This window comes from Grammomys surdaster, unplaced genomic scaffold (genome assembly GCF_004785775.1).
Source record: "Grammomys surdaster isolate TR1022 unplaced genomic scaffold, NIH_TR_1.0 333, whole genome shotgun sequence".
Classification (NCBI taxonomy): Eukaryota; Metazoa; Chordata; class Mammalia; order Rodentia; family Muridae; genus Grammomys; species Grammomys surdaster.
In genome coordinates this window covers 584960-612628 of record NW_021604752.1, presented here as the reverse complement: position 1 = coordinate 612628, position 27669 = coordinate 584960, and the positions used below count along the sequence as shown (strand labels likewise).

At 43.5% G+C, this 27669-nt stretch overlaps 1 protein-coding gene across 1 annotated transcript in view; it reads left to right on the top strand.

Annotated features, from left to right (window-relative positions):
- The window catches only part of Cdk6 (cyclin dependent kinase 6), a 165658-nt gene that overhangs the window by 107345 nt on the left and 30644 nt on the right, over positions 1 to 27669 (top strand). The window contains exon 4 of the mRNA XM_028778291.1: positions 14492 to 14601. Coding sequence (XP_028634124.1) covers positions 14492 to 14601 — 110 coding nt within the window. The remainder of the gene's footprint in view (positions 1 to 14491; positions 14602 to 27669) is intronic.

Here is a 27669-nt window from a genome sequence, read left to right as displayed (position 1 = left end):
CTGTACTGCATTAGTTTGAGTGTCAAATTCTGTGTGTAGGGACATTCTTACACAGCCAGCCCTACACACGGTCCTGGAGAGGTGCCTCATTAAGCATGTTCCCAGGGACGCTTAGTGCTTCACAGTGGAAATGAATGCTGTGTGAGAGAGAAACAGCATTCAGTTTGATGAATGTCTAGTCCTTTGGCTTCTTCCTAACTGCAGGAATCCCCGTGCCCTTCAGTTGTCAGTGTGAAGTGTCGATGTGAGAAGGGAGATTCACTATTCAGATATGTCGATTTAGGATTTTTTTTTCATAGACTGTCTAGGCTAGCAGTGGCTAACCTCTTTTAGGAAACAGGAGTGCGCATTCTCAGGACTTCACAGGGTTGCCAAATGGGTCTCTACACTTTTCAAACACCACCTGAATTCCTCTGTGATTGAAGTGTCTCTATTGATAATATTGAGAGGGGTGCTTCGAACAGGTTTGTCTTTACATGCCTAACTGGGGGTCCCGGAGTCCCGGCTCATGGTTTTCTTTCCACAGTTCTTGCTAAACATTTTCTTTTGATTGGTCACACTCTAAACCCCACAGTAAAAGGCATGCTGTCACGTTCACTAGCACAGAATATCATACTGGGCGCTAAGTAGCACTTTGAAAATTCTCAGTGACCAAATGAAGCCGTTATAGCCATCCTGTGTTCATAAACACAGGGAAATGGTACCATGTGTGCAGGGGATGTAGTCTCTGAGTCCCCACGGTAGTGAGCGCCTTGGTTCCCCAGATTCCATGCCTGGGTGACTGTGGATGTAGGCTCACTAGCAGTAGAAAGGCAGTAGCATGTCCTCTTGAGAGAGAAACGTGACAGGAGGAGCCAGTAGCTTCAGGTTCTGACAGAGTACAGTTTAATATTTTAGCTTAGAATGGTATTTCAGAATCTTTTGTCTGTAGAAGAAACTGAGTAAAAAAACACATTTAAAACTTTTAAATTACTGATATTAAATCATCCATTTCAAAAAAAATTAGTTTAGTTTTCTATTCAGATACTTGAAAGAGTTGGGAATTTGGTAAAAGTCATATACAGAAAGGCAAAAAAGAAAAATCATTTTTAGGTTGTCTTAGAATCATTGGTATATGTGTGTGAACAGAGGATGGTTCCACCATTACAGAAAGAGTCTAGTTAGCTAGTTTATAAAGTCAGATTGTTGGGTGTGTCATCGCTGCCTTTGGACTCTACTACACAGGAGGCTGGGGCGTGAGGGGGAGGGGCATGAGCAACCTACCATTTGGAGACAACCTCCCCCCCCCCAGTATGATGAGACAAAAAGAGGGAACAGGAAAAAGGGAAGAGAGAGAGAACATAAAATTATAGTCTCATTTTTTAGAGTTTTACATTCTTACCAGATCAATACTAATATTAACTTAACAGATTGTTAATAATGAATACAGGCAGTTGCAGTCCACACTAACATGAATGGCTGGAAATGTTGGGTGGAGTAAGATACAGAGAAAATGAAACTCACACATCACTGGAGGAAGAGGGCTTGGAAGGTCCAACCACTAGCAAACCTGGTAATGTTTACTAAGCATTTGTCTACTTCTTATGTGTACTCAAGAGAAATAAGGGCTCGTGTCCAGCAAGGGAAACACAGAAACACTCAAAGGATGCTCATGTTCATACTGATTCAGTGGAACAAGGCTGCCAATACGTATAACGCGGGCAGGCTTTATGTTGTCATGTTGAGCAAGCAGAAACACGCACAGTAGTATCCGTGCGTTGCATGGTCCTTTAGATGACATTCAAGCAAAATTTATTCCAAGAGGACAAGGCTACCCTGAGTGTACTAGGAAGGGCCAGGAGGAAGTTCTGTGATGATGTAAATTCCAGATACCTTGTTCCAAGAGTTGGTTTCATAGATTTAGACTTACATGAAAATATTTTGTCCATGTAAAGAGTTGTGTATGCCGAAACATAATTCAAGAAATTCATATCTTAGATGAATAGATATATACATGAGTTGATGCTAATAGTGGATAAAATGTTAATTTTTTCTTTACAAGAGATTCCGACTTCTAGCAATCCTCCTGCCTCTGCGTCCTGAGAGCAGAGACTTCAGATTTGTGCTAAGATAAAAATATAAAATTGACTTGGGGGCCATATTTGTGACTCTAGAACATTTTCCATACATTCATAGACACCTCAAGACAGACTGTTCTTCACTTCCTGGTTTGGTGTATTGCTGACCTTTCTAGGTTTGTTGTTGTTGTTGTTGCTGACCTTTCTAGGTTTGTTGTTGTTGTTGCTGACCTTTCTAGGTTTGTTATTGTTGTTGTTGCTGACCTTTCTAGATTTGTTGTTGTTGTTGTTATTGTTACTGACCTTTTTAGGTTTGTTATTGTTGTTGTTGCTGACCTTTCTAGGTTTGTTGTTGTTGTTGTTGCTGTTGTTGTTGACCTTTCTAGGTTTGTTGTTGTTGTTTTTGCTGTTGCTGCTGCTGCCATTGTTTGGTTTTGTTTGTTTGATTTTGAGTTTGTTGGGATTGGGGAGCATTTGCAGAGAAGTTTTATTCTTGATCACACATCTGACAACTGTTCAGTGGCTGCTGTATGCCAAAAACAATAGCAGTCTCAGAGACCCCTGGAGGCAGAGTGTAAAGCCTGGTCCCCAGGGTGGGCAGCTATGGGACCTTTAGGAGGTAGCTCAGGTGAGAGGTCTTAGGGTTCTTGGGGGCATGCCCTTGAGAATGATGGTAGGACTCCACCCACCTTCAGATTCCTTTTGTTCCTTGGTTCTCGATGTGAGCAGTTTTCTGCTTCACATGCTCCTGCCGTGACAGTGCCTCTCCAACAGCCTAGACGAGTAGGGTTGTCCTACCATGGACTAAAACCCTCAAAGCTGTGAGATAAAAAATAAACCTTTTTCTCTTATAACTTGATTGTCTCAGTTACTGTACTGTAGTAACAGAAAACCAGCCTCACAGCAAGATTGGGGATCTGAAAGTAAGTAATGCCATTATAGTATTAGGGGCTGTGGGGTAGTACAGAGGTGGAAGTAGATTCTTGTGGTCACACCATGTATCAGAGCAAGAGCTGAGGGAGGTATAGTGTGGGAATATAGAAGGACTGTTACTTCTTTCAGAATATTCCAGAAGACTTTCAGAGAGGTTATCACTAGGCCCTACTTCTACTTTTGCCACATATGAGGGTTCCCTGTATATTAAGTATCTACAGGGAACTTTATTAAAAGAAACTTTTCATCTCCTGGAGGATAAACAATGCTCTCTATAGTCTTCGTGTTTCCTTGGTTACCGCTGTAATGTGTCTCCACCTACCAACATTAAGGATAAAGAAACTACCTCTGCCACAGGTTTCTAGAAAGCAGCAGTATTCTCTGAAATGTTTGTAAATGGAAAGGCCTTTCCTTTGAATTAGTTCTGTGGTCAGAGCTGAGCTTAGCATGGCCTTGGGCTGGTACTTTTCCTTTCCAGCAGTGTTCGCATGCGGCAACCACAGTGCCCTAAGCACAGTGCAGCCAGAGCTCCTGGTCTAGGTGAGAAACCTGCTGCTACCTTTTATGTTCACACATGTCTCGCTCCTGATAGCGGATGTACCTAGAAATACTCTGTAAAGTCCTTGGTATTTGTGTGGTCCTTCCTAGAAACCAAGAGTTTCAAGAGCAGGGTTGCGGCCCATGAATAGTGAGAGAATTGGTGTATTCTGCAGTCGTCTACTAATAGACTCCTTTTCAGTGGTCCTTCCTTCCTCTCTGCTTACAAAAGATACCTAACAATCATTTTAAATTCTGAAAACTTATTTAAAATGTTAAGGGTAGAATAGTGTTTGTTTAGTTTTCCTTTCTGTATTTCCTGAATGTCTAAGGATATACAGATAACACATCAGGCCCTTTGTTGTTTTAAGCTACTTTCAAATCAGGCTCTCTCGCTGTATTTTCCTTCGCCCATTTCTACAGCTCCAGTCCTGTGGGCTGCCCTGTTGTCAGGTCTGTAACTGGGTGACGGGTGAGTTCATGGAAGAGCCTGACTTGAGGAACTGGTTAGTGATTTTATTTGCAGAGATAGAAGGCTGGAAATGGAGAACGAGGTTGGGTGGAAGAATAGTGGTCCAGTAAAGGGCCAACAGAAGCATGCCTACCATACCAGGCTGCCAGCCTCATGCAGAGCATTGTGGGTAAGCAGTCCTTCCTCCCCCTCTATCTAAGACCCAGAGCCTTGCTCATCCATACACCATTTTAGTGAAAACCTTTTGGATATAATTACCATAGAAAATACCTTTTTCTCCTCAGTTTTCTGGTAAATATACTGTGCTCTAGAAATCTTGAACTTCAAAACAAAACAACTGAACAAACAAAAAACACATTGTTTTAAAGTGATAATTAAACAAAAGGCCTAAAAAAGAACCTCTGAGCCAGCTGTGATGGCGCATGCCAGTAATCCCAGCACTCTGGAGGCAGGGCAGACGGATCACTGCAAGTTCCAGTCCAGCCTGGTCTACAAAGAAAGTTCTAGGCTAGCCAGGGCTACATATCCAAGATCCAAAAAGAAAATGGAAAAAAATCAAAATAGGTCTGAAAATAGAACTTAGCAATAGACGTGCCTAGCATGTGTGAGGGTCTGAGTCCTGTCCCCAGTGCCTTCTCCCTCCCCAAAGGGAAGGAAGATCTCAGGCCAGTGGGTGCATAATGAGAATGAACCTGAACCAGAGGCCCCAGCCCTGCTTCTGTTCCTGGCACTGCCAGCCACCTGCTACTTGCTCTCGGACATCCCTCTGTCCATCTGCCCTTGCCTGTTGCTGGAAGCAGGCAGGGGTGCTCACCCACAACATCAAACTGGAGATTACAGACACAAGCTGGTTAGCCCAACCTGGAACTTAACAGTTGTCAGAGAATAGTTCCTCGTGTCTATCTCTGATCCTAGCGCTGCAATCGTAAGTCCTTCTCTGCTTGTCTGCAGGTTTGTAGTCTTGCCAGATGAACAGCATGAGACATCCTAATCCTAAAGCATGTTTGCTCTATCTCTTTCCTTTAACATTTGACAGAGAGCACTCGTAGTCCTCTGTGCTTGAGTTTGTTTCTGGTAGCCCAGACTGGTTGGAAAGCTCTCTCTTTTGCCTCGTACACCTGTTACACGTCATAGCCGGGAGACCGTGTGGAATCGAGTGCTGTACAAGGAGCTACACCTTGGTGGCTCCTTCAGTCTAGGATCTCCAACCCTTTCCCATTTAAGGAAGGCCGTGCCCACGGAGTTCAAAAATGTTGAGGAGTGGGGTGGGGGCGGGGGGCTTAGTTTTACAACTGCTTGCATTTGCCACTGGCTGCATCACCTGCTGGAGCCCATGAAGTTGGTCTGCGTGCAGCCTGTGTAAAAATGAACACACCAACAAGGGAGTAAGAAGGCACGGAGCTGCAGAGGCCATTTGTTTCCATAACAGAAACAAATCATGTCTTAAAGTTTTCTTTGCAGTCTGAGTCACTATGTGACCTCCCAACACGTACAGGTGTCCTTAAGAGTTAAAGCAACTTTTAAGAGCAGGCGACAAGCTCTGCAGCCTGCCCTAGCCTGTATTCAGAATCATTTTCACTTCTACTTATCTGTGAAGGTTGAAGGGATGTCTACAAATATTTAGTTTAGTTTCTATGGTGAAGGCAGGGAGCAATCAAGTGGTGATTGTTTATTGTCAAAACCGAAGCTAGGCCATACTAAAAAAATTTTTTTTTTTTTTTTTGCAAAGAGAAACGAATGTATTGCTTGGAACGTAATAGTTACTTAGCAAGTTGTGACTGTTTGAAGTTTCACAAGTTCAGGATGAAATTTAAACAATGGAGCTTGAGGGAAACCATGAGCCTGTCAGGCATTTTAGGACTTAATTTACAAGGATAAAGTGGCCCTGAGGGCACATCATTAAAAAGTTGTCTGATGATTAAAGATAGTGGTGGTGCGCTCTCAGAATGCCTAACTTGGGTCTGGGGACACAACCCTGCTCCATATGCCATCTTCTACCCTGGCTTCTCCTTCCTAACCCCGGAACCTTCCGTTCTGCTCTCTGCTGCCGACTTTGACATTTGTTAGGTCAGGCAGGTATTTAATGCCTGGTGTGTACAACACATCACTCTGCAAGGTGACAGGTTTGCAAAGTCAAGGTCTCTATTCAGGATACTGACTCTGGTCTGTTAACCGCACACTGAAGCAGTTACGGTGTGGTGTGGTAAGAGCCAGGATCATTCGTGGGGGCGGGGGGGGGGCTAGGCAAGGTGAGGGATACAAGAATCAAGAGTGCACTTGTGAGATGGAGCCTCCAGAGAATCTCCAAGCCTTATCTAAAGGCCACAGGGCATGACACAGCATGCATGTTTGAAGAACCTCAAAGTTTCTGAGTAAGCTGATTGTGGAGTTAAGCAGAGGACTCAGTGTCTTAGCTAGGGTTAGTATTGCTTTGATGAAACACCATGACCAAAAGCAACTTGTGGAGAAAAGGGTTCATTTCACTCACAGTTCCATTTGGCAGTTCATCTTCAAAAGCAGTGAGAGTAGGAACGCTAGCAGGGCGGGAACCTGGAGGCAGGAGCTGATGCAGAGACCATGGAGGGATGCTGCTTACTGGGCTTGTTCCTCATAGCTTGCTCAGTCTTTTTTATAGACCCCCCCTCAAACCACCTGCCCAGGGACAGCACCACCCACAGTGAGTCAGCCACCCCCCTAATCATCAACTAAGAAATGCCCTACCTGCCTGCCCAGAGCCTGATCTCATGGAGGCGGGGGGATAACTAGATAACTCTAGCCTGTGACATGTTGACATAAAACTAGCCAGCACACCTGGGCAAGGGGTAATTTTGCTTGTGAAGAGAAAGGATATAGGAAGAATAGCGGGTACCAGCTGAAAGGCAGTGTGTGCAATTTGAATCTGAAGTTTTTATGGAAGAACTACGTGGTGATGTCCAGCAAACAGCTAACAGTGTGCATGAGATCCTTCCTCTGCAGAGTTCTGGGTATGAATTTGAGGCTATCCATGTGGGTTGGAGGATGATAGCTCATCTAAGTGAAATGACTGGGAAGAGCAGTCACTTAAGGAAGAGAGAGCAGGGGGAGCTCTGAACCTGGTATTCTGCACTTAAGACCATGCAACACCTCCTGCCCCCGGGTACCCTTCAGCCAAGTCATTTGACTGTGTGCTTTCCTAATTTGTGGCCACAAAGTCCAGCTGACTTGGAGCCTTTTACAGAGTGAGTGCATGAGGAACTTCACTGAAACTCACTTTGATCTGGGTGTAAATTTTGCTCTCTGGAGTGAAACCTTCTTGGGTGACTGGATACCAAACAGAAATAATAAATCGAGGCTTGGGCATAGGACAGAGGGGACCCCTGTAGAATTGCAGTTTCAGGTCAAGGGGGTCCCACACTAGCACAGGCCAGTTGATAAGAAGTCATCGTATCCAGTGGGAACTGTGGATCCCAGGGTAGCCAGGAAGCTATGGGGCTGAAGAACACCCTGTCGGAGTAATAGACATGTCAGAACAGAGACGAGAAGAGGATGGCAGAGCCACCATGTGGGCTCCCAACACGCTCCATGCATGGAAGAGGGTCCCGGGCACACAGCGAGATGCACTGAGAATCTCTCCTGTCACGTGTCATTGCAAAAGAATGAGTGTGAGGTGGCTCCTTTGTATTTGTTGCAAAATACTATTTTTTGTTGTTTTGTTGTCTTTTTTTTTTTTACTGGTATATAATTCTTCAAAGTAGCATTATAATGAGAAGACTGCCAGCAAGAAGCCAAATTCCAGTTCTTTGTAATACGTGCGGTTCGAATGTGTAATATTAAAGAACTGGGTTTTTTAAACCCTATGTGAAAAGACAATAGAATTATCCCTAGTTTTAACTGTCATCTCACAAACCATACCAGCTTTCTGCAGGAAAACATGCATATCAAAAGATTTTTGTGATGGCAGGAAACATATAGATGGGTAAGAGAAAAGTCTGGGAAGATTTCTGTAGTCTGTCAAAAGATGACATTTACGTTCGTCGTAACTTATTATGTTCAGGGTTAAGACATGTTAAAGTGGACCCAGAAATGGAGTAGCACTCTACAGTGGATAACCAAAGTGAAGGACAAGCAAGGATAGCTTAGGGTTTGGTCTTAATCATCCTTGCCTCGCTGTTTAGGGTCTCTCAGAATATTAACAGACCACCTCACAGACCACCCTGTCCAAAAGCCTCGACCAGGCTTGGGGGGGGGGATTCCATCCATAGTACTTTGTAAGCTAACGTATCGGTTGGGGTCCTGACATAAAAATACTGACATGATCAAGAAGAGACATTTCCAGGCAGATTTGTTTATTGAGGCAAGATTGACAGAGGTGTAAGGCTTGAATCTTGAGCCAGTCAGACTGATACCAATCCTGGACGCTAAGGGAACGGGCACCGGGAGGGGATGTCACTGAAATGGTCATGTTGCCTGAGGTAGACTTTGGCACTGTGAGACAAATTGGAGTTGAGGGCCTGACCTCTGTTCTACCTCTCTCTCAACTCCTGACAAGACTTCCCAGTGGCCGAACCCAATAAGGAACTGGTAGCATATGTCAGATAGATAGGACCATCTCCAAGGCATCTAGACAAAAGGGAGACACACACACACACATACACACCCCGACTGACATTCACCAGGACCCTTCTAACATCTGTAGCCACCTAGTGTGAAGCCAGTGACTACGACAGTGCCTTCAGGATACAGGTGAAAGTGCACAGAAATACAAGACACCTAAGTAGAACATTAAGTGGGAATGGTTGACTCTGACGTATTTTGAGTCAGCACTGGCCTTGGCTGAACTTTATCTTCTAGTGGTATTGAACTGGTTAAAAAAAAAAATTGTGACTAGAGATCAAAGCTCTTTAAACAGATACAGTGACTTGTGTAAACATCCTTGAACTCCCTCCTTCTCCGGCTCCCCCTCCTGCTAACAAATCCATTCAGCACCTCTAGAGGCTGTTAATACATGTAATGATTGTAATAAACACGGTATTTGCTTTGATTCCAGCTGGCTCCAGCAAGACTCTCTCCATAGTTCCTACTATCTTTGCTTACTAGACAACTGCATTGTTACCATTGGTAGAAACCTTTGTCACAGATTCTTGCCTCTTACACACTGCGCTTAGTGCTTCCGATAACAGTGTTTGCAAATTGAGACTTTAGAAGACTTTCAAATTAGTAATTAATACCTTTCTGCTTTGCACACACTTAAACTGATTGTGCGTTGGACAGTTTTCCATCAGAAATTTCCACAGAAGTAGAACAATTCTGAAGGAAAACAAACTTGTATTTCCCTGCCAGAAAAAAAAATATCTGTTATGTTCTCAAGGACTTAAAATGAGATTTGATGGCAACAAAATGTTTCAAATCATACAGAGTTTCAGGTTTTAAAACTATAGAAACTTTTTTTTTTGGTTTTTCGAGACAGGGTTTCTCTGTGTAGTCCTGGCTGTCCTGGCACTCACTCTGTAGACCAGGCTGGCCTCGAACTCAAAAATCCGCCTGTCTCTGCCTCCCAAGTGCTGGGATTAAAGGCGTGCACCACCACCGCTCAGCAAAACTATAGAAACTTAACAAGAGAATTGAACGACTTGGATTAGACAGTAGGATAGTCATAAGACGTTGATGTTAGGATTACTTTCCTTTATATATATAACAATAATACATAAACCAGAGGATGACTGTTTAGAAAGCGTTAATTTATGTCTGTAATAAAAGGTTATTATTTCGTGTAGGCCCTGAGTACTCTTGGGATTATTCTACTTGAGAATTCAACAGAAATGGCGATTCTTTTCTTTTCCATTTTGTACTTTTTTATTATTTTACTCTCGTAGAAAGGTAATCTTAACAACTCAGTTTCTTTTCCATAAGAGTTTCACCAAAATCAAGACGTCTTTAGATAAATATTGTTAGCTCGAGTAGAGTGTGAACGTAATCTAGTTCCTCTTTGTTTTGCTTAGCAGTAATTTGTGTGGAGACACATGAAATTTTTAGCTCTTAACCATCCCTGCAGTGGACATGGGTAATAGGCGGTATCCTGTACAAAGAGCGCTGTCATGGCCCAGCTGTAAAGCAGCAGCAATCTTTCTCTCAAGCTACTGTTCAAAGAAATAATCTGAAACCAAATGGCAGCTGAATGTCTACAACTTGCAGGCTCATCTCATATATATATATATATGTGTGTGTGTGTGTATACATGTATACGCATATATATAAAATCAATCTCAAGATATTTCAAAGTACATTTAAAATCATGCCCGTTGGTGGCATGATTTCAGTCTGCCTTACTTGTTGGTTTGCGGGTGCCTGGCCCTGTGAGATTTTCAGGAGGGTACAGATCCTCAGCCATTACTCAGGATCCCAGCCAGCCCTTCTAGGCCTCATGCTTTGAGCCAGGCTACCCAACCATCTGGAATTCCCAGTTCTCGTCTCACTAACAGCCAATGGCTCCCACTCACCACCCTGTGTCTTCAGGCTTTTTGAAGGACATCCATTGCAAGCTTGATTCCTGTGTCCCTACAAACACTTTTCCAGGCACACCATGGCCATGATGTTCAAACCCACACATCCCTTTTTAACAAAAATCAGAATATATTGCAATAGAGTTCATAGTTGATTATTCATCCAGTACTATTTCATGGACATCTTTTCTGTGTGAGCAGGATGTACAAGAATGAGAACAGTCCCATTCTTGTTTGAAAGATAAATAATGTTCCCCATTAGTCATTACTGTGGCATAAACACTCTTAGGAATCACTATTTGTTTAATAGCATAACTATTTCTGAGAATGCTGGGTCAGGAACATGTGTTTTATTAAGTTTATAAATGCTGTCTTACTGCCCTCTAAAAGAGTTGTGCCAATTCACAGTTTAAAACAATTTTACATAGCAGAGGCAACGCTGAATGATGTCATTTTGCTAATTTCTTCAGATCAGCCCCTCCACGTATAGTTCCATTACAGAGAGTGGCATTCCTTTCTGCTCTCCCTCTGAGAGAGCAGCTTTGGAGGTTTGTGATTTTTTATGGATTGCTTTTTCCTAGACATTACTTACTTTTCAGTTATTATTTTCTTACCGATTGATACAAGTTCGTTAATCAGTATGATGTTAAATGCTAATTGCTCCACCTGGAAGTAGGTTGGACACTAAATACCTCAGTCTCGCTCTGGACTTTAGCTGGTGTTTTTTTGTCTTTGTCACCTTCAGGTTTATTTCTTTTTGCTCAGAATTGTTTCGCACCCCTCCCCCCATCATTGGATATTATTAATTTTTGTCTTAATATTGCCTTTATAATACAGCCTTTTCACATCACTGTCATGCTGTTTATGTAGGCTTTATTTCATGTGCTACAACTTCAGTACTGCTATTTTTTCCTTGTGCAAATTTTACATTTTAATTCCTGATTTACCTTTTTTTATTATAAATGTTTGCAAATAGTTGATAAGTATATGTAATGTATATAATGATTAGTAATATTGTATCCCAAGGAAGCAGGATTGGTGCAGTATTAGGAAATCTAATATCCTGTCCCACCATTAGAAGATAAAGAACAGTCACATAGTCACTGCTAGTAGACATTTTAAAAGCATCAGAGAAAAATCTATATGTACTTTTGATTGATAAATTTTAAAATGAGTATAAGGGAATTCCTAAGTCTATCCGTATGTTCTTATTTTTAATGTTAAAACATTTTTTAAAAAAAGATTTATTTATTTTTTATTTACATGAGTACAATGCAGTTGTCTTCAGACACACACTAGCAGAGGGCATTGGATCCCATTACAGATGGTTGTGAGCCACCATGTGGTTGCCGGGAATTGAACTCAGGGCCTCTGGCAGAGCAGTCAGTGCTCTTAACCACTGAGCCATCTCTCCAGCCTGAAACATTTTTTCATGATCATAGTAGATACTGCAGCTAAAGAACTGAAAATGAAGATAGTATTGGGAAGTTTATTAGGGTGAGAGGTCAGAAGTCAGCTTCCTAGGAACATCTTAAAAATAACAAGGCAGTCAGTTTAAAATCTCATCTAGTACGATGCTAGGCTTTATTTTGAACTGAGGTAAATGAGTGTGTGCCTTCACGAAGTGTACACGTGGGGTATGCCTGTGTTCATGTGCGTGCACATGTATTTGTGTGTGTGTATGTGTGTGTGTGTGTGTGTGTGTGTGCCACTCAAGTAGAACATGATGGACAGTTTGCACCTGACTTGTGTTTACAATGTGTTAGAGATAAAGACATGTTCCTCCTATGAATGCTAGTAAAATTGAAGTAAGTTTTGCCTAAGCTATCTTCCAAGGACTGCCACTCTGATATTAAGGCCTAGTTGTTATGGACACAGTATGATAATAAGCATTTACAGACATATAGTGGATATAGCCTGCTCCAGGCCCTCAGGAAGGAATCATTTGACCTCTTAGAGATAGCAGTGAGTCCTGGAGGCTGATACCATGAAACCGGGTCTTGTGGGATAAATAGAATTTCTACACATAGAGGAAGAAAAAGCTTCCCAAACTAAGAGAACAGAGTGAACAAATTGTGGTGATGGGAGCCAGGGTTGAGTTAGGTAACCCAGAGTACTCAAATCCTGCTGAGCATTCCCTAGAGAACGTTAAAATAAGAAAATTAAGAAAGGGGAAAACAAACAATCCAGGATCCCGTAACTTTGTGAGGTAGCTTAGTTTGTTTTGTTTTGTTTTTGAAAGTTCCATGGATGGTTCCATTCACTGTCAGAGTTGAAAAACAGGGATACAATCCAGCGTTTATAGAGCCACCACCAGGGAGATGTCGGAAAGATACAGATTAGCGTCAGGTGACAACTGAAATAGCATTTCGTATTGCCAGGGTTTTTAAATTTCTATTACATTACCACAATTCCTCCAAGTTGTTGTTGTTGATGTTGTTACTGTTTTAAGAGAGAGTCTCAATTATATATATGGTCTAAGCTGGTTTTGAAACTCATGATCCTCCTGCCTCAGCCTCCTAAGTGCTAAGATTAGGTATGTGCCTCCATGTCTGAAACGCCAAGTGTCTCTTAACTAACATGGACCCCCTAGGTGGATTTGAAGCAAAATATATTATATGAGATGAAGAGACAAGAACTGTCAAGGTTGCTGTATACTCGTCCCCAAACGTTAAAACAACCACCGTTTCTTCTTGTTCATACTCTTGTACGTTGACTGGACTCTTCTCAGCCGTCTGTGGACTCTTGGCCTTCATTGTTCCATATTGGTGGCTAGCATTGCTTTTAGCTGAGAATTTAGCAGGGGCTGTCAGTGTCTTAGTGAACACCTCACAGCGTCACTCCTGGGTCCCTAGAGGAAGCATCTCAAGAGCAAGTGCTCAAAAGGGCCCAGATTACAAGGCAGCTTACGAACCAGCCTTGAGAGCCTCAGACGTCACTGCCACGTTCTGCAGGTCAAGCAACTCCCGATCAGTGAAAGCTAAGTCATCTCCGTCCTGTGATAAGGACAGGGTGGATGTACAAGGAGAGAAGGAAATTGATGGAAGACATTTTGGGAGACCTGCTACGCCAATTATCAGTGTACCAACCAACACCGGATCAAAGTACGTGAAGCCAAATTCAAGGAGCTCTAGAGAGCAACACAGACAGAACAGTGAGGATTGAGGGATCTGATTCATGCAAAATGTGTGTGTAAACTATGTAGAAGATATTGACTGACTGTCTACGATAAAGAGCACACCCTGACTCCGGGTGTCTGTAGGACTTCTGCCTTTCCTCTCTAGAACAGGGAGGTGTTCACTTCCCCTCACATACATGAATCTGAAGCCTTAACCTGGTCTTTTCCTTACCCATCAACCTGGAAGAAATCGTTAAGAGTTGTTCTTCGTCAGTCTGGTCAAATGGGCCCTTCTCATTGCTGCTTTCCTCCGTAGGGTGACATCCTCAAACACAGTGCAAGTTCTCGAGTTAGGCATCCTGTCTTGTTTGGGGTTTTTTGTTTGTTTTGTTTTTGTTTTTGTTTTTCAGTTTTATTGGCTGAGAACACCAGGAAAAAAAGAGTTTATCTTGATTCCCCATAGTATCCTGATAAGAGCAGTTTTGACTCGTCCTGGGATGTTCTGTACCCTTCAGGGTCACCCTCCAGCAGCCACTGGAATCACCCCACTTTCTAACAGTGACTTGGGAGTTGAGCCAGCATTGTGTTGTGGGGAGGGCAGTTTTCTGATAAGAGTTTTGGCTTTGTTTTATTTTTCTTTTACTTACTCTCTGATGCCTGTGTTATGTACCATCCTGGTCCCATTAAGACAGTCTGAAATGGGAGCCCAGGGTGTGGGATGATGCAATTTCCTGGCCTGTGAAGGAGTCCTGTGCACTTCTTGCCTCTGTCATGTTGCTACCACGAGGTATAGGAGTTCTGTGTGAACTGGGTCTTGTCCTCGGATCACACCAGATGGGTGTGTAATCTGACCGCTGGCTTCCTCAGTAACACACAGGTCCCTTTGCTATTGCAGGTTGTCACACTGTGGTACCGAGCCCCAGAAGTCCTGCTCCAGTCCAGCTACGCCACCCCCGTGGACCTCTGGAGTGTCGGCTGCATCTTTGCAGAAATGTTTCGCAGAAAGTAAGAACTCCCGTTTTCTCTTTGAATTGTCTTGTCTTTTAAGTGCCCGAGTGGCATTTCTGTCTCGATTGAGGGTGTGATCAGACCCGCCTGCCCTACATCTGTGTTCCCGGTCCTTACAGCTTCTGGCTTGCGGGAACTCTAGAGAGTGATTCCCCCACTGCCCTAAATGGTTCACTTGAAACATCTTCCAGTAATTTTAGTGAAGAAAGATCCTCGGGGTGGACTTTATCCACAGGAGGATCAGGACTATGGAGGGTGTTGTTGTTGTTGTTGTTGTGGTCATTGTTGTTGCTGTTTTGGTTTTTATTTTTTCTCCATTAATTTCTTTACTTGTGCACTTTAAATCCTGGTCTCAGAGCTCCCCCACCCGCAGTGGGCCATGGAGTTTTTAACAGGAATTGTGATGGTGTAAACTGTTGGAGCTGGATATCATGGTAAAAAGGAGTAGGCAAGGGGAACCTGAGTGATTCCTGAGAGTACTGACATGGCCCTGCCAGACGGGGGAGGGATGCAGCACACTTTGGCACTGTAGAGGGTTGCAGGTTGGTGAGACAGTTCAGTGGGTACTTGGTACCAGGCCTGAGGACCTGACCCATGCAGCATATGGAGAAAACTGACCCTCGTAAGTCCTCAGACCTTCACGGGCATGTTGTGGCATGCACACAAGGTAAAATACATCCTTGAAAAAGCGGATTTGCTTAGAAGGGGGAATCTAATGATCAGATCAGGCTTCCTGAGTTCTCACTTAGTGCCCAAGTGTCCACCACACGTCAGAGATGTTTGAGCAGCTTTCATACGGCAGTGGGAGAGTCAAAGAGCTCCGGGAGGCCACCCCACTTATAAAAGTGGTAGTTCACTTGATTATTAGGCCACAAAAATAGGCAAACAGCATTAATCAAGTTTGGTCAAGCTTCGTTTCTATTTTTGTTTCCCTCAGAAGAGGTGAGTGAGAAGGCAAGTGTATTCCTATTGAGCATGTACAGAGTGTAGGTCTGCGTAGCTTCTTTTCTGAGGAAAGAAGTGGTTAGCCATTCTGGCTTGCTGGTCGTTTTAACCAGAGGAAGTCTGTGAGGTGAATTTTGTGAATTGCTTCTATATCTCAGCAAAGCTCACTGTGACTCGCAGGGTGAGATTGTGGCAGAGACAAAGACTGTTTCGTGCTGCCCTACTGTGTGGAGTACATTACCAAAGCTTCTGCATTGTGTTTGCTTTTCTAATCCTTGATGTAACAGGGTACTGTGGTTGAATGGTCCCCAAGAACTAGCTGGAGTCTGAATTGAAAGGAAGTTTAGTAACTTCTAATATAGCACTGTTTTAAAAGGGAAGGGCGTAAAAATTAGCCATCAGCTGAGCAGCAGAGACTACTAACAAGGCTACAGAAGTAGGACCTGGAACAACTGAGGAAGTGGAGGGGGGCTTGTATATATGCGTGCATGTGAAGCCCAGAAGTCAACCTCAAGTATCATCTGTATTTTTTGAGACGGTGTCTCACTGGAACCTGGGTCTGGCTGTTTAAGCTAGGCTGACCCCAGAGATGCCACCTGTTTGTACATCCCCAGCCCTACGACACATAAATGCCATCATACCCAACTTTTTATGTTGGTGCTAGAGATGGCTCTGCAGTGCCTCTGCCTGCAAGACAAGCACTTGACCAGCTAAGCTGTCGTCCTTCCTGCCATTAAGTAAGTTGTTTTTGAAAGTGTGGTCCCTGTACAGCAGGTTCAGAGTTACTTGGGGCCTTTGTAGAAATGTGAATTCTTAGGACTCATCCTAGATCTGAATTCTGGAGCTCGGTCTGTCTCCTTGTGTTTGGGTAAGGCATCCACTTGATCCTAATATGAACCAGGGTAAGAACTACTAGATTGAATGATGGTGTTGTCAGAAATGGGCAGTCCTTAACGATGTGTATCTCAGGCACTTCCTCGGGGTTCTGATTCATTATTGAGTTGACCCAGGAGTTCTGATGTTGTTTTGTTTTGTTTTAAGCGCCTCAGGTAATTTTTTCATCTATAAAGAATGGAACACATTAGGTTTAAGTCTTATGGTCAGAGACAAGATTAAGACCCACAAGTAGAGAGAACAAGGTAGGAGGCAGGGTAGTTGTTCCAGACTACTCAGAATAACGCCTGTAATACTAAGAGTTGATTAGAGAACTGCTCCTTCAGATTATATTGATGTGTTTGGAATTTTCCTCTGTATAAAGATGGAGTCTGTATTTTCAGGGCGGGGAGATCAGTTTTTTTTCCACAGGACGAATTAGATTAGCTGTGATTGATGATTTTTAAAGCAGTTTTTGAAAGATGCTAAAAGAAAGATAAAACTTGAGATACTAGAATTGAGCGTCTACTAGTAAGATACTGGCAATGTTTTTAAGTCTGAGTGGTACACATCTATGGAACGGTTGAACCCCAGGTTTCATTTTTGAGGCTTAAACACATTTCCACCTAAGTGATCAGTCTGCTTGATAGTTAGGTTCCCAGCCTAGCTTGAGGGCTCTCAAATACTGTGGAAAATATTTGATATACTATATTGCCAATTCATCAAGCCCATTTTCAAATGGGAAAACTCCATTCTGTAGTCTTAGGACTGAGAGTGGAGGCTCAAGGAAGGGCTTCAGTGGTGATAGTGGCGGTCTGTTGCTTTGCCTGATGGGAGAGTAAGATAACATAGAGAGTGGGGATAGAAACCCTTCCTCCTTAAGGTACTACATAAAGGAGTAGATCAAGGTCTAAGTGACTGAGGGTCGAAGCAGTGTCAGAAACCGGATCCTAAATCTAAAGCAGACTAAGTCTAGACCAAGGAGACATCATTTCTAGGATACCCTGTCCCCTCCTGGTTCTGCTGGTTTGACTATGACCTTGAACGTGCGTATAGTCTTTGACTGTTCCTGCTCAGTTCACATTGATATTCCTGTGATACTACCCAGACACCTGGACATGGCATTCTTCTTCATTAGACCAAAAGTGTCGCAGTCTTCAGGCCTTTTCAGGAGCTCGCTGAACTCCTGATTCCGCGGAGAGCCTGTTGAGAACTGAAAGGTCCAGGATCCTGAAGGCCTACTCTCTCATTACTGAAGATTAATTATAATTCGGGGGAATACTGACACCTGTCTGTTTTTTATTCCTTCTCACCGCAGACGCAGTGATTTCTACATCTTATTGTCTGTGTCGTTTTTTGCTGTTACAGCAGCTTTATATTGTTTGCTTTTTGATTTTTTTTCACTACCCTCAATGGACTTACTTTTTAATTTAGCCTCACCGGAAACAAGAATACATAAAACCGTAGCCTTCGTAAGCCACTTATTTATTTAGCAGATAGACATTATAATCTGTATAAGTGCCAAGATCGTTAGAAGGCTGTCCATATGCATCCAGCAAACGGCCTCACACATCACCAGCTGAGTGTGCCTAAAGTACCGCTAAACCCTGAAATACAGCGCCCTGTAGACTGGTTGCTGTGTGAGAGGCCCACTCCCTAGAAATGACCGTTTAAATCCTGTGAGGAAGAAAGCCATTTTGTGCGTGATGAGTTCATTAAGTAGAACTGGCTGGTGAGGGATGGGTTCTGTGGGTTGGTATAAGAAGACTGTTTGGAGTAAAGAATTCTCAGTGAAAGCCCAGAAGTTATATCCTAGTTGTCTATATAAAAATCTTTGAGGAATAATCATTTTTGTATGAACAAACCTTGACATCCTCTATAACCTGGGGAAAAGCAATGAAGCCAAGGGAGTGAAACACTTGTGTTCTGACAAGCCTGGGGCTGCGTCCTTCATGAGTTACCTCACTGTGCCATATTCAGAGGGTAGAGACTTGGCATCTTCCACAAGGAGGGTGAACAACTTGTTCAGGAACACCAACTGTTACACAGCAGAGCCAGGCTTGAGTACAAGTCTTCCTGACACTATAGCCGCTGATTGCTCTACTCTGTCATGGTTTTGCTCTTGACATCAAACATACGAGTATTTTATGTATTATTACAAAAGAACAACAATGACATTTGAGAGGTGAAAAAGCAGATCACACAGTCAGTGACCTTGATTTCTGGTCTCCTGGATGTTAGAAAGGCTCATTGGCTTTCCGTCACCTTATCAAGAGTTACATGCTTTCTATTCTAAAATTGATGCCTAGGAAATACAAACTCAATAAAGAGAGTCTTAGAGCAGATGGTTGCCAAACAACCAGAGAATTAAATACCATCTGTCAGTATTATCTGAGTTTAATAATTGCCCGCACTGACCCTCAGAAGCATTCTACAAAGTGGATAAAACGGATTAGAGCTATATTCTTTTTTAATCTCCCTTCTCTGATTCTTTGTAAGCAAACCATCTTAACTTCACATTGAGATGTGCATTGTGCTAAAACAGTCAGAATTTTGGTCAGTAGCCATGTAGTTAAAATGATGGGAGGGCTGGGGGACATGGGGACAGGCGGGATAGAGTGCTATTTAACTGTGCAGCAAAATAAAAACTAATAATCTCAACTCTCCAGGTACCTATTAGTTGCTTTGTGGTCCTGGCCAGAACTGTTAGTTTCTGGTTTGAAAGCTACGGGGTTTTCCAGGTTAAAGCAAAGATATAAAAAGAAAGTGTACATTGAAACAGATTGAAATATGCTACAAATTCTTTGAATATGGAGATTGCGGTGAACAGATAGTAATTCTTAGAAATACTGGGTTGCCAGCTCTACTGATCCTTAGCTACAAAATGCCAAATGCCACCAAGAAGAATATAACAAATACAGTCACTGTGAGCAGGAAACAAACAAGTCTTCATGATTATATGGCCCCTTGTCTGATGGCTTCTCTAGACTTGTCATCATTGATTTCTATGAATTAAATACCCAGTAGCAGACGCTAACGGTTTATAACTGTCCTTGGTGGCTTGAAGGCCAGTGAGCAAAATGTCTAAAATGTTACTGAGTGCCTTGCCAGTTTTCCCATCTCTTGCTGTGCTGGTGGGTCTCCTAGTGACATCAAGGAAATGAAGTGCTTGACTGGCTGTCCCAGATGTCCAGGCACCAGGAGGTGAGAAAACCTGTCACCTCAGGCTAGGTCAGAACATGTGTGCAGAGCTCCAGGCACTTAACGCAGCTAAGCTTTCTGACTTCTCTCTTCTTGATCTTCATTTAAAAAGCGGCCAAATGGGAACGACTCTAAAGGAGTGTTCTCTTGGGTAAGGAAATGCCTGAGATGGTGGGCTTTCAGATGGCTTTGCCAGGCACACACATTTCACATATACGTACATGCAAGTTAATCACCCATACACGTAACATGCACTAAGATCTTCTTTAAAAGCTAGAAACCCTTTCCCTTCTGTTCCCAGTGCCTACCGGCCTTCTTTCGTCTTTCTGCGGTGGTACCAAATAACTGCCTCCTTCAGGAGAAATATGCTGCGCTCTGCCATTCTTTTCCTGAGTACACAGGTTGTCCACCATGGCTGCAGTAAGGAAATGGGTGGGTGGCACAGAATTCTTTTGTAGGACCAAGGTTCCCAGTGTGTGTTCCAGCCCTTCCTGCTTTGTGACTCATTCGAGGACAAGCCATTGACCTCTATATCCTAATGTTTTTCTACAGAGTTACCTTGCCTCAGATTCCTCCTGTGTATAGTTTGAGATGTTCAAAGTCCTTTGCTTTCCTCCTTTTGACTGTGTCAGGCTTCTGAAGCTCTAAAGAGTAGATAAAGTGAGTCAGAGTGGATAATGTCCACAATTCACTCTAACACCGCCATACTTTGCCTCTGGAGAACTATGTCTTGGGCATCTGTTCACATCTATAAGTTGGCCACTATCATCACCAGCAGATCTGCCCCAGTATGACTCCTCAACGAAAACGTTGATTGTACCTGGGAGCCTCAATGTCTGAGATCCTTGTCTTTACACTACCTTGGGGAACAAGAACTGTCCTGGGAAGGGCTGAGATAGGAGATCTACATAACAGTTTCAAATGTCTCTTAAAGAACAGCCTGGTTGTAAAAATTCAAAGTGGTACTGAAGTATAAAATAAGAATATTTTCTTTCCGATTCTGGAGAGTTCATAGTGTCTGTGCTTAGAGAATCGTGTGGTGGATTCTCATTTCCCTTCCAGGAAAGCTGGGACTTCTTTACCTCCTTATCCTTGGAAGTCACCAGATGATGTCTCCTTCCTTGCAGTTTTGCTTTGTAGATCTGTTCTGTGAGGTACTCTGTAGGGTTCTCCATCAGCCACTTCTAGATAGAAAAAGCCTGGGACTCAGTTTCAGATCTCAAGTCTGCTTGGTCATGTCTTTCAACCACTGAGTTAGATAAAAATAATTACTTTGAAGGAAGGTGCCACTCACACTTAATTATAAAATCCTTGCAGAGAGGACATGTTGGGTGCATGAAAGCCATTTTTGCCAGTCTGACCTTTAGTTCATAGCAAACATTTCCTCAACTGCTTTCCACATGGACGTGAGGTTCTTTCTAATGATAAAAAGCAAAACATTCCAGGCCTGGCCCCAGTAATATTAGCTGCTCCCTGAAGCTCTGATCTAAGTTGAGTCTGGGCGTGGAACGTCCAGCATGATGTATTTGTTTTATAACACTCATGAAATTTTCTAGACAAGATAATAAATAGGAACAAATAGAGTTATTTTAGATGAATATTAAGGTCGTGCCGTCTCACTGTGTTCCTGTAGCTTCCTTCACACAGTGGTGCTAAGGTTGCAAGTGGTAAAGTGTGGCAAAAGATGCAGACAGAAGAGACGGGTGGAGCTGACAGTCTGAGTGCTCCTTCCAGCAGCTGCTGTGTTCTGTGCCTGGTACTTGGGCTAAGGTTTCTTTAGACTCTGCCTCCACTCTGGCTTTGCCCTAGACCTAGGGAGCTGGCATTTAATGACTCCATTTAACTGAGAATCCTAAAAGCTGTTTCCTTTTCTCCTCTTCCACATCACTGTCTTCCTCTCTTCTGCCCAGCTTTCTCTTTCTTTCCCACCAGCTTTGTAGGCTTGGATTTTCCTTAAAACCTACCTAATAAGAGTTCTCAAACGCTCCCACCCTCCGTCAAACCTCCCGTTCAAGGTAGGGGAGATGGTAAATAGGACAAGAGGATGTGGGCCTGTTTAGAAGTAGTTCTTTGGAGCAATTTTGATCTCTGATTGTCAGGGTACCAGCAGTCCAGTTCGGTAGTGTCAGGATACCAATAGTCCAGTTTTAAAGTATCACCAGACAAAAATCAGACAGTCCAACAGAAACTGCCAGGCATCTGTCAAATCAGCATGAGTCAGTGGAGTGACGAGGACCAGCAGGAATGCCAGGAGTTCTCTGAAGTGCTTCTCTCAATGACGCATTACAGGACTGGCTGTGCAAGTGCCCCGTCACGTCATGGTTTGTTGACTCCTGTTTATACCCCCTCCAAACAACCTGTGCTACCCTGCCTCCGCCACATGGGTCCCGCCTCTGCAAAACATCACGTGAGTCTGCATCACATGACACAGCCAGAAACTTCCACTTCCACAGCTCTCTTGGTCTGTCTCTCTCCCTCTCTCCTCTCTCATCTCCCCCTTTGAACCATTCAAAACACAGAGCATTCAGCATGATCCTACACACCTACCTTCTCTCATAGTGCAAGATGCTGAAGGGTTTTTTGTGACTTGTACCAATTGGCTTTCCAAATTCAAACATACAGATATGGGAATTTAATAATGAATAGGACGAAGAGTCAGTCACTGTTTTAACTGTGAATGAGTACAGCATACACACAGAGGGGAGAACAGATGGCCATGGGAGTTTGTTATGTGCGTGAGTTCCTGTTCCTTTTGGGAGCTCCGTGGCACCGTGAACTTACCTCTACCACCTGAAAAAAAAAAAAAAAGGCCGGGCTTCCTGAGGAAGTGATGGAGTATCTGCAGGTAAAGATAGGTGTGAGAGCAACATTATCTCAAACGTGTGAGATTTGTAAAATAGAATAGCTGCTCAGAGAGCAGTCAGTATGAGTTCAGAGTATGAGATGTGTACTGACTACACATGTCGTTCATGGATGAATTGCTTCTTTTAGAATAAGAAGGAGAAAACTAAAAGAAAAAAAAAGTACAACGTTTGAGAAGAATGCTGAGCACAACAAAGTAAGCTATCCAGACATTCAAAAGAAATAAAATTCAGAAGATGACAATGGATTGGGAAAAAAAAGAAAATTGCTAAAAGATGGTCAAGTAGCACAGCAGTTGCTTGAAGGCACCCTGTGAGACGGAACCATCTGGCTCGCACTTTCTAGACCTGTGCAGACGGAGCCGGAAAGAGAGCCAGGCAAGCTGTGGAAAGGTAGTGGAGCCACATGCAGTGGAAAGCCTGTTCAGACTGAGACGCAGAACCAGTGATGGGGAGTGGGATCACAGACGGAAATGGGATAACAGGAAAAACCGAGAGAGAGAGAGAGAGAGAGAGAGAGAGAGAGAGAGAGAGAGAGAGAGAGAGAGAGAGGGAGGGGGGGCGAGAGAGGGAGGGAGGGAGGGAGGGAGAGAAGGGGGGCAGGGTGTTGGTCGTGAGGTAATAATCCAAAAAGCCTGGGAAGTGACACTACTTGCTCATGCCTATGAGTGTGGAATGCTTGATTTGGATCCACAAGAAGTTAGACTTTCAGAACTCATGATTCCAGATCTGGGCCAGCTTTGGGGCTAAGTTATGTCTGTGTCTTGGTGTCTTCAAAGCTGTCCTTGCTCACAGCACAGTGGGTGTGGTCCTTCCAGACTCACACATCTGCCCACCAGGATGCCTGGATAGAGAAGCAGTTCTTCTGTCTAAACTGGAATCCTGAGTTTCATTCTCAGGACTTCCATCTATGCTTGAAACACTGACTAAGACAGCACGTTGAAGTTCAAGGAACACACAACTCCTTTTACACGGTAAAGTAGGGAAATCAATATGAATTCCACAGTCCATGGAATCCACTCCACAAACCCACACAGCACGTCCAGCGAAAAGGTTTTAATTACATGGAACAAGAAAAAATGCTGACAGGCATCAAGTGAATTCATTTCAGAGTTTTACAAGAAAAGAGTCAAAAACACCAAGCTAGCCTGTCTTTTGCTTCTCTTTAGTTCTCTTCTGTTTAACAAGCAACCAGTTGAGAGTAGGAAAAACTATGTCTTTTGTGAAAGGAAGAGAAGAATTCTGTGGCTGGAGAATTTTGAACTCTAGCCGGAAGTGTCACATACTCAAGGAGTCCATAATTGTGTGTACATTGGTTAAGTCTCAGCTGGAGGGCTGGTGAGATGACTCAGCCAGTAAAAGCAATTGTTTCTAAGCCTGTTGACCTGAGTTCAATCCCGGGGGCCTACTTGGTGGAAGCAGAAAGCTGACTGACAAAAGCAGTCCTCAGACCTCCACGTGTGTACCCTCCCCAACCCACACAGAGTAAATAAAACAACTTAGAAACTGCCAAGTGCTAGTTGAACATATTTGAGTCAACTGAGGGGATATCGGGGCTAGAACTTGGGAGATACAATGACGTTGTGTGAAGGATACAAGATGAGACTGTGTCTGACCCAGTGCTCACCTCTCTACCAAAGCTCTCAGGGGAGCTAGCACTGCAGCAGACCTCACCTGTTTGTGCTGGTCACACTAATGACCCTGGAGGAATGTGGTTGGGTGAGGATTTTTTTTTAAAACAACATCTGGATGAGGCTTAAAAGCAAATAATTTCATTATGACTTATTAGTCCTTATTATGAGAATAACCCTGTAATTGGACTTCAGAAATCCCCCCTCAGGCAAGCGCGTACCATCAGAGTCAAAGCTCTAATTAAATATGACTAAAGTCATGCCTCATTTTAGCCCACCAGTGACTTTAAAAAGGCAACATTCTCGCCAAAGACCTTTTAGAATAGAGAGGAGAGTAGATCCAAGAGAAAAGCTAAAGACAGAATAGAAAGGATGGGAAATGAAGTGTGAGAACACGCTACAAAGACAAAATAGATAGCCAGGTTGTCGTCCCCGGGTGGCTGGGACAAAGTGAATAGCCAACTTATAGTTCTGGGGAGGCCATGCCCTGAAGTGGGCGGGACTCGGACCCTCAAAGACTGATACTTAGAATTCAGGAGTTCAGAATCCAAATACATCAAGCTCAACTTTTTGGAGAATTTCTTCCTTATGGTGATATTTCTTCTGGAATCACCTCATAAAATTTCTTTAAAGAAGCCAGGGCATCCAGACACCAGTCAACCCTTTCTCTCTCTCCCTCACTCACCCCTCCCCCATACTTTTCACTTCAAATTAGTGAAACTCAGTACATAGTATTGGCGTTACGTCAACACAACAGACACTTAGGAAACTCAGAGAATCATGAAAACATACTTCAAAAACCTATATTCTAGCCAGGCAGTTCTACCCCAGGTAATGGTGATGCGTAATTTTAATCCCAGCACTCCGGAGGCAGACGCAGGTCGGTCTCTGAGTTTGAAGACAGCCAAGGCTACACAGAGAAACTCTGTCTCCCAAACTTTGTATTCCGCTGAACCTAGAAAACCTAAAAGAAATGGGTCAATTTCTAGATATATATGGCCTACCAAAATTAAATCAACATGAAGTAGATAAGTTAGATAGACTGGTTGCATTCAATGAGATAGAAGCAATCATTAAAAGTCTTCCCAACTAAAACAATGCCCAGAGAGCCAGATGGGACCAGCACAGAATTCAAAGAGCCAATACAGTTCTTCCTCAAATTATTTCACAAGCTAAAAAAGGAAGGAACATTTCCAAACTATTTTTAAAAAGCCAGTATTGCCCTAATACCAAAACCAGACCAAAAAGGAAAAAGAAAGAAATTATGCACCAATATTTCTGATAAACATAGACACAAAATTTTCAATAAAATGCTTGTAAACTGAATCCAAGAACATATCAAAAGCAGTTTAATCGCTTTAAGTTTGCATTCAGAGAAAGCATTTAGTAAATGATGCAAAAGTTTTCTAAATTAATCTAAAGAATGTAAGCATTAATTCAGTGTTCGTTATTCTTCTGATGTTCACACTCATACATGCAGCCAGCTTTCCTAAGGAAATGAAACTGTGGCCAGGACTGCTGTTGTCGCTCAGTGAGTATGGTTTCCAGTTCCTTGGAAATCTGACGAGATGCTTATTCTAGGCCCTAAGGAAGTAAGTCAATAGGTGAATGGCTAAGGAGTAAGGACACATGAGCAAGTACAGCAAAATGAGCAAGTTAGATCAGCAAAAGTGGGCAGGTTAGACCATGCGACTGTGCGTGCTGAGCTACATGGTTGAGGTTTTTTAAATAGGAGATATTAAGTGTTTCCCAGACTGCACTAGGACAATAATGACTTCATGGAGTTAGTCCTTGGGTAGACTTTGGAGATGTTTAGTTGACTAACTAGCAAGGACTTCATGTCAAATGCCACAGGAATAGTGTCGTGGCTGCCCGTGTCCTGTGGGAAACGGTGGCTCATGTGTGCGCTCACAGTCAGCCTGTAAGGGTTATCATGGCCCTGTGTGAGTCCTTCCCATTATAAACAGCATGCAGAAAGGAAGCTGCACTTCCAGGCAGATACAGATGGAGTGAGGGAAGCCAGAGCCGGAGGCCTGGTAAGGAGTCTCCATGGAGTAAATAAGCCACAGAGAAGGCTTGGAAGGTCATCCAGTGTCCTCATAAATCCCAGCTCATACAGAGATGAAAGGGAAGTGAGAGGCGGGAGGAACAATAGGAAAGAGAGTTCCCCAGGACCCCCTCCCCTTTGGCCTCTTGGCTTTAGGGGAGGAGCATCGGGACTGCCCAGATGGCAGAGCCAACACAGACAGAGAGGAGCTCCCGTGCCCTAAGACCTCTTTAGGAAATCCTGTTTGTGATGGTGGCTTCACCGGCAGGCTATTGGGGTCCCTCCCCGAACCGTGGGCGCACACTTCTGGAAGGAACTCTGATTTCTAATGCAGAATTTGAAGTCTTCATATCATGTGCACTCAGCGGGATAGAAGCTGCATGCTGGGTGAAACTCAGGGCAGCCCATATTTTGCAAGCACTCACTTATCTTCCTTTTGCCATTGAAACACTGGTAACTTAATAGCTTGAAAACAAGATAAGCCTCGTCTTTTTATTCCTGGGTGGGTATGCTGGACAGTGACGATTTGACTGCCTTGAAAAAGCAGAAAAGGGCAAAGCCCCTTGATTCTGGTTCTCTGGCATTGCGTTACTCTGTTCAGAGAATTCACTTCAGAGCCTAGGAATAGTAAATGCTGCACCTTAAATGGCTGAGGGTGTGAAAACTGCAAGATCTAAACCAAGGGCCTCAGAAGGCTCCTTCCATGAGAGACCTGTTTTAGATGCACAGTTGAGCTTGATACTTTGCCTTTTTCTATTTGAGTGTTTGGGCATTAGGAGTGAACTGTTAGTTTCCATGCCAGGGCTTGTGAAATAAGATTTGTCATCACTTGCAGACAGGTGGTCAGGCTGTTACACATAGAGAGATCTGGCTTGCTGCTGCCCTCTGGGCATAGCAGCATGCCAGTGCCCCCCCCCCCCCCCCCCCCCCCCCGTCCCCTGCATCTGACCTATGGCCTTACAATCTTAGGGCCAACACTGACAGCCTGGGGTGGGGACCGCTTTGGCTGGTTGGAGTGGTGTTCCGCAGGCTGTTCTGTGGGGAGCCAGGTTGATCAGTGTCATCCCTGTGCTAGGAAACACTTCTAAGGCTAGAGACTGGGAAACAAAGAAATGATGCTCTGATGGTGTGTCCAAGTTCCCTGCTCTCTCCAGGGTGGCCCAGCTTGCAAAAAGAATCCTGGCCTTTCCAGGTTGCACACATTACTTTTAATGTGTCCTGCATTTTGTTCATGAATCAAGACCAGATTTCACAAGGTCCGTTCCTAGAAGACTGGGTTAGTTATTAAAGGTTAATTATTTAGGAGTTAGAGGAAATACTATGATGGGAAAAAATGTCAATTTCTGGAAACTGAGGAGTAGAGGTGTCAAGTGTTTCCATAAAGAGGACCCACAACCATTCTACTGCAGTCTTTCAAAATTCAGTCTTTAAAAAAATCATAATTTAAATATTCTATGAATTAGTGGTCTTCTGTCCTAAGCTGTAAATGGCCACTGGTCCCAAACTC